Here is a 13,459-nt window from a genome sequence, read left to right on the forward strand (position 1 = left end):
GAAGCCCATGTCTACAAACACATATAAAATAACAAAACAAGTCAGCAGAAACGTAAACTCAATTTTTTTGTTTGGCTACATTAAAACTGTGCAGCCACTCTGGATATATTAAAGTATTTTGGCAAAAAACATTAAATATCAATAAACATTATGAACACTGTATATACACTTGCCTTCACTACAGAAAGGTCTCTTAACGCCAGAGAAATTTACTGTTTCATGAAGAGTCTTCTCCTCTTGACAGTATTCGCAATATGTAACTATGCAATGCAACTTCTTATAGTCATCTGAACAAGTTTTGCTGCAGAACTGATGCACTTTGTTCTAAATGCACAATGGGAACCTTGGTAAGTATATGACAACCACCTCGAGAACAAGCTTAAGAAATAAACATGCCACTTTCACAGAAGCAAAGTTAAATCATTTACCTATTTGATGTTAAGATCCTTGGGGATACATTTCCTACAGGCCATGGATGCCTAGTTTAACCAATTCACTGCCAAATTTAAACATAGCTCCACAAAATTCAATGCCATTAGCTACCCTAAAATTAGTCAATGAAAGTAAAAGTATCACTAAATAAGATGATAGACTGGTGTTGCTAACATAATTGGAGAAATGGGAAGAAAATGATGGAAAATACAGCATAGGTAAACTAAAAAAAGATAAAAATTATGACACTAATAATATTTTCAGTCAAAAAGAAAAATCCTTTGTCAAGTATAAACAAGTAGGCTCCACCACATCCCCAGCACACACCTTAGCAGTAACACATCATCATGGGTAAAGCATCCAATCTGGTGCCATCACACAGTGTGCTGCAGAACTTGAGACTGAGTTGCTTCCTTTGAATGGAATATGATTAGCGTCTCCCAGGCCCAAACCCACAATAGCCAGAGCTGCTTTCCAAACATCCACCCAAGCAGGTATGAACAAGTTACAGCTTCCAGGGAGGCAGCTTTCCTCTCACTATTGAGCAGGCTACACTAAGTCTAAACCATCTACTTGACACTTAGCAAAGACATGTGAAGACCGGAATAAGGAAGGTGAGGGAGTCTGGGAATCAACTCAAGTAGTAAGACAATCATTAGTGGAAAGTTGCCCCATATGACTGTGTAATTTATAAAAGGAAGAAGGTAACAAAGAAGCCACACGGAGTGAGGAGCAAGAGACCACTGAATTCTCAATCTCCCGGGGGACACACTCAACTCTCATTCAGTGTGGCAGTGTCTCTTAACTGCTTCTAACACTTAACCTCCATGTAAATAAAAGCAACACCCCAAAACAACTACAAAAGTGGGGTAGCACTGACATAAATGCAGCGGAAAGGACCTCATTTTCATCTAGTACCAAAATTCAGTGTATGCAGGATCTTCATTTTCTATGACACTATTATTCTGTGTGCTTGCTAATGGATTTATTTCTTTATTCCCTCATCACTCCTTTATTATCTCTTACTGGGCCTTCATTCTTACTGCTGTTACTTAAAGGTTATCAGTCACTAAGAATCATCACTGGACGCCAACAACAGTCTCAAATAGGGATTGGTTTAAATGATCTGGAGACAGCACCGAAGAATATAATAAACTAAAAAATGTCACTAAATGTCACTAAACGGTTAAAATGAAATTTCATGTTTCCAAAGTATTTTAGAAATCATGTAATCCAGGCTGGGTGCAGTGGCTCATGCCAGTAACCTCAGCACTTTGGGAGGCCAAGGCGGGCGGATCACCTAATGTTGGGAGTTCAAGACCAGCCTGGCCAACATGGTGAAACCCCATCTCTACTAAAAATACACAAATTAGCCAGGCATGGTGGCAGGCGCCTGTAATCCCAGCTACTTGGGAAACTGAGGCAGGAGAATCGATTGAACCTGGGAGGTGGAGGTTGCAGTTAGCTAAGATTACGCCATTGCTACTCCAGCCTGGGCAACAGAGCAAGACTCCATCTCAAAAAAAAAAAAAAAAAAGAAAGAAAGAAATCATGTAATCCAGTTCTGAGTACCACCTTTCACCTAAGACTTAGATACTGAATGACTCACCAACAGCTACTAATAAATTTTGGCTCAAGAACAGTGTTAATACTACATCTTCTAAATCTTGTATACCATTTTATCATATACTCCATGCACTACCTCCCACCCAGCCCCACCCCTAAAGGAGTGAAAAGAAACAATGGCCAAAGGCAAGCATTGCTCAAGAAAGCAATGGGCAGCCTGGGCAGCCTTGTCCATCTATCCATCTAGTACTGCCCCCTTATGAAATAAAAGTCAATGATCAGAGTTGTTGCTAATTGAGACATGTCAAAGCAAATTAGTAAACTAGTGAAAAACGGGAAAAGAAAATAAACTTGTATTGGGATTCACAGGCCACTATTCGTTTATTAAAACACAATTATGGCCAGGCGTGGTGGCTCATGCCTGTAATTCCAGCACTTTGGGAGGCTGAGGCAGGCGGATCACTTGAGGTCAGGAGTTCGAGACCAGCCTGGCCAACATGTTGAAACCCCATCTCTACTAAAAATACAAAAATTAGCTGGGCATGGTGGTGCCCACCTGTAGTCCTAGCTACTTGGGAGGCTGAGGCAGGAGAATCACCTCAACTGAGGACACAGAGATTGCAGTGAGCCGAGATCATGCCATTGCATTCCAGCCTGGGCAACAAAGCCAGACTCTGAGGAAGAAAAAAAAAAAAAAGAAAGAAAAAAAACCAATTACAGAATTGTATCATTTTCTTTTTTTTTTAATTATACTTTAAGTTCTAGGGTACATGTGCACAATGTGCAGGTTTGTTACATATGTATACATGAGCCATGTTAGTGTGCTGCACCCATTAACTTGTCATTTACATTAGGTGTATCTCCTAATGCTATCCCTCCCCCTCCCCCCAGAATTGTATCACTTTATAAATGACAATGTGGTATATGACTAATACATTCTAATATGTACAGGTGCTAAATGATAGAAAATATAGTTCTCATAATACAGGACAGGGAGAAACATGGGACAAAAAAAGGAAACACAATTGCTCTAGGTACGTAGCTAAACAAAGTGACATTCTGTAAACTACTATGAACATAATGTATCAGGAATATGACTTCAATAATTTTTCTTGGACCTAAAAAGAAATAGATCCTCTGTTGGTCTTCCACTCCCACATGAGAATAAATAATCCAATCACAAAAAAAATCTGAAAAGCATATTCTTATCTACCAAGAAATAGGTTTCCAGATGGAAATACAACACATATTTTACTAGACTTTCTTTTTAGCACTAGATAACACACATTGCAAAATACAACTTGCCTCCCATTCCAGGATTTCTGGTTTTGAACAAAAGGAATTTTTGCAGTAGTTGCATTTCAACTGAATATCACTTGGCGCTACAAACTGGCCATTTGGAGATGACTGCATACTTAGAGCCTAAAACAAAGAACAAAAGATACTAAGCCTGACATGTATTTTTGAATTTCTATTTATGATTACTGTCAAATATCCACGATGTCCAGAAAGTAACATGTATCTTGCTTAGATATCTTTTCAGCACATAAAACTCATTTCCAAATTTTGTCCTTAAAAATTATAATAGTAAATGTTAGTTTTATAAAATTGAAATTCAATTTATTTTTTAACCACAGAATTATTATTTACCTAAAATAAAAGAAAAAAGAAAAAATCATACATTCAATCATGATCTGTTTACTTAAAGAAAATGTAAGGAAGTAATAGTAAGCAAATAATAGTGAGGTTAAGTTGCCCATGTTCTGAACAGAAGTTTAAAAAAACAAAAACCTAGTTCTTATTGCTATCTCCAATAACCATCAAATATCTAATTTACTAATGTTTTGTGCCACTGCATCATTACTACAATTTTCATTCCAAGACTACCAGTGAAATAGGCCTATGTTGGCCAGGCACAGTGGCTCACATCTGTAATTCTAGCACTTTGGGAGGTCAAGGCGGGCAGATCACCTGAGGTCAGGAGTTCGAGACCAGCCTGGTCGACATGGCGAAACACCATCTCTACTAAAAATACAAAAATTAGGCCAGGCGTGGTGGCTCATGCCTGTAATCCCAGTACTTTGGGAGGCCAAGGCGGGTGGATCACTAGGTCAGGAGATCGAGACCATCCTGACTAACATGGTAAAACCCAATTTCTACTAAAAATACAAAAAATTAGCTGGGGGTGGTGGCAGGTGCCTGTAGTCCCAGCTACTCAGGAGGTTGAGCCAGGAGAATGGCGGGAACCCAGGAAGTGGAGCTTGCAGTGAGCCGAGATCACGCCACTGCACTCCAGCCTGGGAGACAGAGCGAGACTCCGTTTCAAAAAAACAATAATAATAAAATTAGCTAAGCGTGGTGGCACATGCCTGTAATCCCAGCTACGGGGGAGGCTGAGACAGGGAAAATCGCTTGAACCCAGGAGGCAGAGATTGTGGTGATCCGAGATCACACCACTGCATTCCAGCCTGGGTGACAGCGAGACTCCATCTCAAAAAAAAAAAAAAAAAAAAGGAAAAGAAATCGGCTTATGTTACATTTAAAAATTGATCATTAGGAGAAAAAAGATTTACACACTGGTGTTCATACCAGGAATTTCAGTATTCCTTTTTTTAAAGTTAAAACAATTTACAGGCTGGACACTGTAGCTCACACCTATAAGTAATCCCAGTACTCTGAGAGGCAGAGGCGGGTGGATTGCTGGAAGTCAGGAGTTCGAGAACAGCTTGGTCAACGTGGCGAAAGTCTGTCTCTACTAAAAATACAAAAATTAGCTGGGCATGGTGGCAGGTGCCTGTAATCCCAGCTACTCGGGAGGCTGAGGCAGAATCACTTGAACCCAGGAGGCAGAGGATGCAGCGAGTCAAGATCACACCACTGTATTCCAACCTGGGCAACAGAGTGAGATTCTGTCTCCAAAAAAAAAAAAATTTACAGAACAAGACACAATATAAGTATACATGGACATTAACAGATTTTTTCTAATTCCTAATCTGAATGGTGAGGACACTGGTATTTAATTACCATTCTTTTTAACCGTATCACACATATATTATATACAATCTTAATGCATGAAATAGTTAATAAAAATTAGCTATTCAATGCACAGTAGGAGAAAAAAACTACCATTTTTAAAACTTCTGCATACACTGTACAACACCAAGTTTGTGAAAAATAAGATATACCGATTTAAGACTATCAGATGAATAAATTAAAAAAAAAAAGCCAATATTACCCTTAGTGTTTCCAAAAAATTTGAGCCCCATTAAAGTTAACTAGTCTTTCAAAACAAATGGAATATGCTACAGTCTGAATGTTAGTGTTCCCCCACAAATTCAAAGGTTGAAATCCTAAACCCCAAGGTGACAGTATTAGAAGAGGCAGAGGCTTTGAAAAGGTGGTCAGACCACTAGAGCTCCACCCTCGTGATCTCATCGGTCAGTATCTTAGAAAAGAAGCCTGAGGGAGCTTGTTTGCTACCTTCACCATGTGAAGACACAGCAAGAAGGTACCATCCATGAGGAACAGACCTTCATCAGACAACAAACTGCCAGCGCCTTATCTTGGACTTACTCACCTACAGACTATGAGAAACAAATTTCTATTTATAAGCTACCACCAGTCTAAGGTATTCTGTAATAGCAGCCTGAATGGACTAAGAGGGAGTACTATCCTATGACCTTACTTTTAAAGGGAAAAACACCTAATGAAGATATAAAGTTCAAAATATATGGTTTGCTTTATGATAAAGGGAAAAACGTTGCTTTTCTGTCAATTTTGTATTTATATGCAGAGTGATGAGGCTACCTGTAGGTCTAGCTGGATGTATTCCTCAAAATAAGAGCCTAAATTAAGCACAGTCGGTCCTACATATGCATGGATTCAACCAACAGAGGATCAAAAATTTTTAAAAAAAGATGATTGCATCTGTATGGACACGTACAGTCATTTTCTTCTCGTCACTATTCCCTAAACAACACAGTGTAACAACTCTTTACATAGCATTTACATAGCATTAGATATTAAGTGTAATCTAGAGGTGATTTAAAGTACACAGGAAGACTTGCATTGTAGGTTACATGCAAATACTATGCCATATTATATAAGGGATTTGGGCATCCCTGGATTTTTATATCTGCAGGAGGTCCTGGTACCACTTGCCCATGGATATCGAAGGATAACTGTGTATCTTAAAATATACAATGTACATATACAGAGGATCTTATCAAATCATGGGTGATACAAGTTTCATTAATGAAAAGGGCAGTTACAACATTTTCAATTATCAGTTTAGTTTATCCAGCAACATCAAAAAACAAAGTTCAAGGTCCGACAAGCAGCATACTACAGACACTGTCTGCCTCTCTTGTAATTAATAATTACTCCTTAATTTCTAGTTTAAGAAAAGCCAACAAGGCAAAAGCAGTATCTACCACTGTAAGGATGTATCAATGGCCATGATCCCAACTTCTAAAATAACAAGTCTTAAATGTGGTTTATCACCTAAGTTCAGTAAGAATATTACTATTAACAAAAACTGACACTCATTTGAATTCAAAAATACCTCAATTTAAATACTAATAAGTGATATAGTAACTATTATAACATACTTAAGAAACTGTATTTTCAGTTTAAATAAATCAACATAGAGCACAGCACCTGGAACAAAGCAGAATTGTTGGATGAACTCATGAAGCATGGCTTTATGCACAGGTTTGAACCTTTGGGTAATACCCTGAAATTTTCACACTCAACAGGTAAACCTAATCGTATCACCTAACTAATGCCTGAAATCTCTCTAAACTATTCCTTCCTAGTGGTCAACAAGGTTAAGTTTGAGCGCTTCCAATAATCTATCTTCTGAGACTATCCAGACTCCAAATTTGAAGAACTACGTCAGAAAGTCTTTGTTTACATTTACCAAAATGAAAAATGTCTCCCCAAAACTGATCTTGTATTAAATTAAGGCCTCGTGTAAAAAATCTAATTCCCTCTTTACATGGTCTGTTTCTAACATATGAAGAAAGCATGTATTCTTATCACTTCTAGGCTAAACACATCTAGGTCCTCCATCCATTTGTCATGTAAGAGTTCCCCTTACGGTTCACATTTTATTCAAACCATCTAATAAGAAAAAACTACACATCAGCACTGAACTAAACTATATTAAAATTTCTTTTCCTTCAAAATCTACATCAGAGTAGCAATTATAATTTCAATTAGAATATCCAGGCTAAAATGGAAAACTGGTACAGCTGCATATTCTGTGACTAGGATATCCACCTTCCAATTTGACCCTCAACAAACTATGTAAAAATTAAGATAAAATAAAGATAAAGCATATTATATTACACTGGTTATTTTCTATGTGTATTTTATTGGGGGCATGGGTTATGCAAAATAAACAACAAACCTGAAATTTAGCCACACAACTGGAATTGCAAAAGTTATACAGTTTTCCATCAGGCATTGTGGCTTGGTATTGAGGTAAAGAGTTTCGCTTACAAAAATGGCAAATAATTCCCAAACCTAGGAAAGAAAAGGTACATATCTGATTTGTTTATAAAGTAATAAAAAAGTTTTTTTTTTATCTTAACTGCTGAGATTATAGACGTTTCTGTTAAAAAATAAACTATTATTATTTGCACCTTCAATAATGAAGATTATTTGCACCTTAAAAATATTGTCATAAAGGACTCTGATATTATGCCACTAAAACATACATAGATACAGAGAAAAAACTCAGTTTTAGGTAATTTTTTAGATGGAGTAACAATTTTAGTTAAGAACACAGATATGAAGAGAACTAAAAAAGTAGTACAGAATAATCAAAATAATTAGAAATTTTCAAAAAGATTAATAGAAAATAAAAAGCTTTTAAAAACAAGCATAAAGACATTAAGAGTATTTATGCAAAAATCATTCTGTAAAGTTTTTTTAACTATCCAAGTATGTGAAACTTACTCTGTGATTTTGCATATTTTGTCTTGTGGCTGTTCATACAAGCAGTTGAACAGTACGGCTCCATGTGCCCATTAGGGCCTATACACTGAGTCATGTCAAAAAACCTGCACTGTGTTCGGCAGCCAGTGCAGGTTGTCAGTTTTCCGTATTTCTAAAATTTGAAACATAAAAAGATAATTTTTAAGACCACAACTTAACTAGAAAATAATTACCAGTTTTTCATTACACTTTTTGTCTCTGTAAAACAATCCTGCTAATCTCTGAACAGGTTTAGAGTCACGAGTCTTCATCTACATACAAACTATTGACTACGCAACAACTGTTAAGGTTCAAACAAAGCAATGATCATCATCAAAGTTGCCTTCAAAAATAGAATGTTTTTCTCTCTATTATATTTAGTTTAACAGAATCCCTACATAAAGGTAAGTAAAACCTGAAAATTTAGGAAAGGCACAGTGCTTTTTGTTTACAATGAGGATATACTTCTTTGTCATTTGACAAAATAAATTAAATGGAACTATGAAATATAAGCCTTAATAATAAAAAGTATGGTGAAGAATGAATTTGAAAATTTTAAATCATTTTCCCACTGAGCTGCTATTGTTCCAAGCACTTCTGGAACGTCTCTTAAAAATGATTTATCACCTATCTACTACATTTGAAATCTCATTCAATCACAATCAAACACAAAAAATTTTTTGAATTAAAAAAAAATTTAAACCACATTCAAAATGACTTCTGGCTATAAAATGAAGTAAATAATTCATCAACAGATAATAATAAAGCTAAGCCTCCTGCCAAAAGTGAATACAGTAATGTGCCAAATAACGATGTTTCACTCAATGATTGTAATGCCGTATTTTTACTGTACCTTTTCTATGGTTAGACATATGTAGATACACAACTACTTACCATTGTGTTACAACTGCCTGCAGTATTCAGTACAATAACATGTGCAGGCTTGTAGCCTAGCAGCAACAGGCTATACCACTTAGGTTTGTTTGAGTACACTCTGTGATGTTCATAAAACAAACTTGCTTAACGATGCATTTTTCAGAATGTATTCTTGTCATTAAGCAATGCCTGACTATATGTGCCAACAAGATAATGAAAAAAAAAAAAAAAAAGGAGATAAAGAATATGAGAGGCAGGATGTGGCTCACACCTGTAATCCCAGCACGCAGGGAAGCCTAGCGAGGTGGATTGCTTGAGCCCAGGAATTTGAGACCAGCCTGGGTTCAAGCAATCACCTATTTTTTTTGGTGGGGGTGTATTATTTTTTTTTTTGTAGAGAACTGCTTGAGCCCAGGAGTTCAATAACAGCCTGGGCAATACAGCAAGACCCCCATCTTCCACAAAAAGAAAAAAAAAAGGTAGAAATAAAAAAGAAAGGCTAGCCTTCAAGTGCAACCTGTTTTGATCCTCTTTTTGAGTGGTTGCAAAATTCTGTCATAATCAAGTTAAATCAAATATCACAAATCATGTTGCAAAATAATTGTATCCATTTTCCATCTGATGTTGCAATTAAATCCATCTTCATACCCACGAGCATCTATACAATATGAAAATATAAGGCGGCTTCAAACTGTTCCATAGACAGCATAAATAATAGGTGTTGTACATAACAATCAGGCCAAAAATAACAACTGAAATGAATACACTGCATGGAAAAATGTCACAAATACCACAGGGTTTCAGAAAATGAAGGCAATAAATGGAAGGCAAAAAGAAACAAAAAAATACAATCAACATCAAGAAAAAGATCTTTCAGCTTGAAACGAATAGAAAAAAGTGTAAGAAACCACAGCTGTTTATGTGCCAGGAATGCACATTCATTATCATCCTATTAAAAAAAACACTTATGCTGCCTACTTCCTCATTTACTGAAATATCAACTAAAGAAAGCCCTCAATTTTGCTTTTCAAAGTGGAAATCAACTCATTCTTTAATGACAGGTCCTCCTTCAAAAATATTTGTCAACTGCAAAAGAATAGTGACAAGGAAAAAATAAAAATGACTGCAAACATATCTTATCATGATGTATAAGTACAATAGAGGAGAATGCTGTTTTTGCTTCCTGAGGTCTATTTGATGACTTAAATTTCTATACTGGAAAAGGGACAAAAACAAAGCAAATCAATGAAACAGAATATAACATGTTTAAAACTTGAAATGATAGTACAAATTAGTAATGCTATAAAATATTCGGGACAACTGCCACTATGTTGCAAGCTTGCAAGACAGAAAAGCCAGCTCCCACTGGATGTCTGCAGAGGCCTCCATGTTATCTGTACCTATAAAGAATTCCTTTACTGATATAAATTAAGTTCCACCATCTCATCAAATCATGGATTTGATTTCTTTTTTTTTTTTTTTTTTTTTTTTTTTTTTTTTTTGAGACGGAGTCTCGCTCTGTCGCCCAGGCTGGAGTGCAGTGGCCGGATCTCAGCTCACTGCAAGCTCCACCTCCCGGGTTTACGCCATTCTCCTGCCTCAGCCTCCCGAGTAGCTGGGACTACAGGCGCCCGCCACCTCGCCCGGCTAGTTTTTTGTATTTTTTAGTAGAGATGGGGTTTCACCGTGTTAGCCAGGATGGTCTCGATCTCCTGACCTCGTGATCCACCCGTCTCGGCCTCCCAAAGTGCTGGGATTACAGGCTTGAGCCACCGCGCCCGGCCATGGATTTGATTTCTATTTGAAACATTCTTCAAACTGACTGAGTCTATCCGTTGGATCTGTGATCCCAACACTGATTTTATTGGCAGAATGATTAAATAATTAGTAACAGTTTTAAGACATCAAGTAAACATGGAGTTAGGCAACTGTTCCATACAGACAAATAATTTTATCTAAAGAGAATGAAGGCCGGGTGCAGGGGCTCACACCTGTAATCCCCACACTTTGGGAGGCTGAGGCGGGCAGATCACGAGGTTGGGAGTTCGAGACTAGCCTGGCCAACATGGTGAAACCCTATCTCTACTAAAAATACAAAAGTTAGCCAGGCGTGGTGGTGCACGCCTGTAGTCCCAGCTATCCGAGAGGCTGAGGCACAAGAATCACTTGAACCCAGGAGGCAGAAGCTGCAGTGAACCAAGATCATGCCACTGAACTCCAGCCTGGGCAACAGAGGGAGACTGTCTCCAAAGAAAAAAAAATAAGAAAAAGAAAATGAGAAAGTACTATCAGAATGACAGAATCACTGAGAATATTTCAATACTGCCACTTTCACAGCTACCGCTGCCTCAAAGAACCAATTAATGAAAGAACATTAGCCAAAAGGGAAATGTAATTTTATGCCATGTTTACTCAGCTTCATATGTAAGCAATCAAAATAATCATATTTAAATTTCATACAAATTTATATGCATCCTATAAACACATATTTAGTGATGTAAAGGAACAAAGCTTTATGGAATAAATTCAGAATTAAAATATTCCCTTTTTGGACATGGGGAAAAATAAGCCTACATGTAACTTCAGTGAAAAAGAATGAGATAGAACGAAGTAAAACGAGATATGGAAAATGTAAAAAGTAGATATGATGGGTAAGTTTATGACAAACTGGCTCATTTGCAGTCTACTCATTTAAAAGATGTACCTTATATTTTAATTTTAACCAATTTCATGTGGATATCAAAACTGTCACGACTTTACAACTACTCTCAAATTTTCCTTCTACATATAGGAAATATATTTCATTTGTTACATTTGGACCAAGCAAGGAGACCACATGGGAAGGTAATCAAGAAAGAATGGCTTGATGTACCTGTTGCTGCAAATCTAATTTAGGATATGGGGTCCTGAGATACAGCCTGCATATTATCTACTTTCCTAGCCACATTCAAATACAATATGAACTTTAGTCCGTGACACTGCACAGTAAAAAAATTACCTTTATATTTACTAACCTCTAATTGAAATTTAACATTCTCTTTCACTCTGACTGGAGGCAACAAACTTACTTCATTAGTTTAATAGGGCCTATGACTGTCAAAAATAAAAATTCCCAATTTTTAGATCACTCTTAGTGTCCCTTAACATATCAACTACATTCAACTTTACTTCAAAATTATAGTTATTAACCACTGTATTTTATTCCTAAACACATTAAAATAAAGTAGCACATTTCAAAAATTTTAAAAATATTTTGGTAACTATATTTTGATATAATTGGTTGTCTTTGTAATCACAGGCATTTTATACATTTAATAACATTCTGAGAATGAATCTGTCCTTATTACCAAAGGAGTCCAAAGCACTGAAATCGTGAAGAACCTTGATTAGAAGAAGTGGCAATAAAACTTAAACAATGACATATTATAATATTTATTATAATAAATAATTTCAAGTAAAAATTACGATTCATTTATTCAATAAAACCTGGAAATCATCTCTTCATATTGCAAGATTTGTTTGTGCAGAGAACAAAGGGTTTAAAAATTTATATACCATTGTGTTTTACTTTTCCCTCTTACTGTATAATTTACAATTTTTCTTTTAACAGACATATTCTAACTTTGTAATTTAAGGATTTTTTTCTAATTGACAACAGATGGCTAACAATAGTGGGTGAAAAGTTTGCTTAACTTAAACAGATACAGAGAGAAAAAGAGCAACTTCACCCTGGAGACACCTGACAGACATCCCCTTCAACAAGTTAACACACGATAACAGAACATAGACAGCACGTGCTTCCTGATGTGCACGAAGAGGGACACACCATCGCTTAGGAGGTATTCACGCCAAAAATGCATTACCTCAATCTAATCTTGAGGAACTATTAAACAAACACAAAGTGAGGGATGCTCTCCAAAGTGGTATTCAAAATGTCAAGTCGTAAAAGACAAACAAAAACTAGGGAACTATTTAGATTAAAGCAGAGGTAACTTCCACTCCCAACCAACAGAAACTAGATTTAAACCTCCTACCCACCTTTAACAACTAGAAAATTACACACACACACACACACACACACACACACACACACACACAAACAATGGTTTTCAAACTCTACACACAAGGTAGCACAGAACTGTATACCTAAGAAAAGGGAAACAAATCAAGTGAGTCCTGTGGCTACCAAAGCTTGAGGCCTAGAAATAGCTGGGGGAAGGGGAGGTTAACAGAGCCTACTTACTAGTCAAACTGAGTTGAGGAAACACAAGGCTTTCAAGGCAGCTAGAATTTGGGAAACAGAGTACTGACGACGATGGAGCTACACAAAAAAGCTCTGATCTTAAAAATACGTCTACAGACGTATTTTGGCTGAAAACTGATCTGTGTATTTGTGAGATGAAAGCACCTAAGGCCAGAGAAAGAACCCCAGAATCACAAGAAAGCATTAGGCTAACAATTCCCAAAGAACACACATGGCCAGGAATACTCTGTATTGCTACCTGTTCAAGAGTGGGATGACCCTGTAACCCGGGAAGATTCAGATCTCTCCAGGTATCATCACGGTAGTATGAATGAAGAGCCACAGACTACAGTTTGCTCT

The 13,459-nt window shown here is 36.8% G+C and overlaps 1 protein-coding gene across 30 annotated transcripts in view; it reads right to left on the reverse strand.

The window, feature by feature from the left end:
- The window catches only part of ZMYM2 (zinc finger MYM-type containing 2), a 129,230-nt gene that overhangs the window by 53,151 nt on the left and 62,620 nt on the right, over positions 1-13,459 (reverse strand). For all 30 annotated transcript variants that reach the window (XM_074021696.1, XM_074021692.1, XM_065533053.2 and 27 more), the window contains 4 exons: positions 7,963-8,113; positions 7,412-7,527; positions 3,304-3,420; positions 174-324 (listed from right to left, as the gene is read on the reverse strand). In XM_074021696.1, coding sequence (XP_073877797.1) covers positions 174-324; positions 3,304-3,420; positions 7,412-7,527; positions 7,963-8,113 — 535 coding nt within the window. The remainder of the gene's footprint in view (positions 1-173; positions 325-3,303; positions 3,421-7,411; positions 7,528-7,962; positions 8,114-13,459) is intronic.

This window comes from Macaca fascicularis, chromosome 17 (assembly GCF_037993035.2).
Source record: "Macaca fascicularis isolate 582-1 chromosome 17, T2T-MFA8v1.1".
Lineage (NCBI taxonomy): Eukaryota > Metazoa > Chordata > Mammalia > Primates > Cercopithecidae > Macaca > Macaca fascicularis.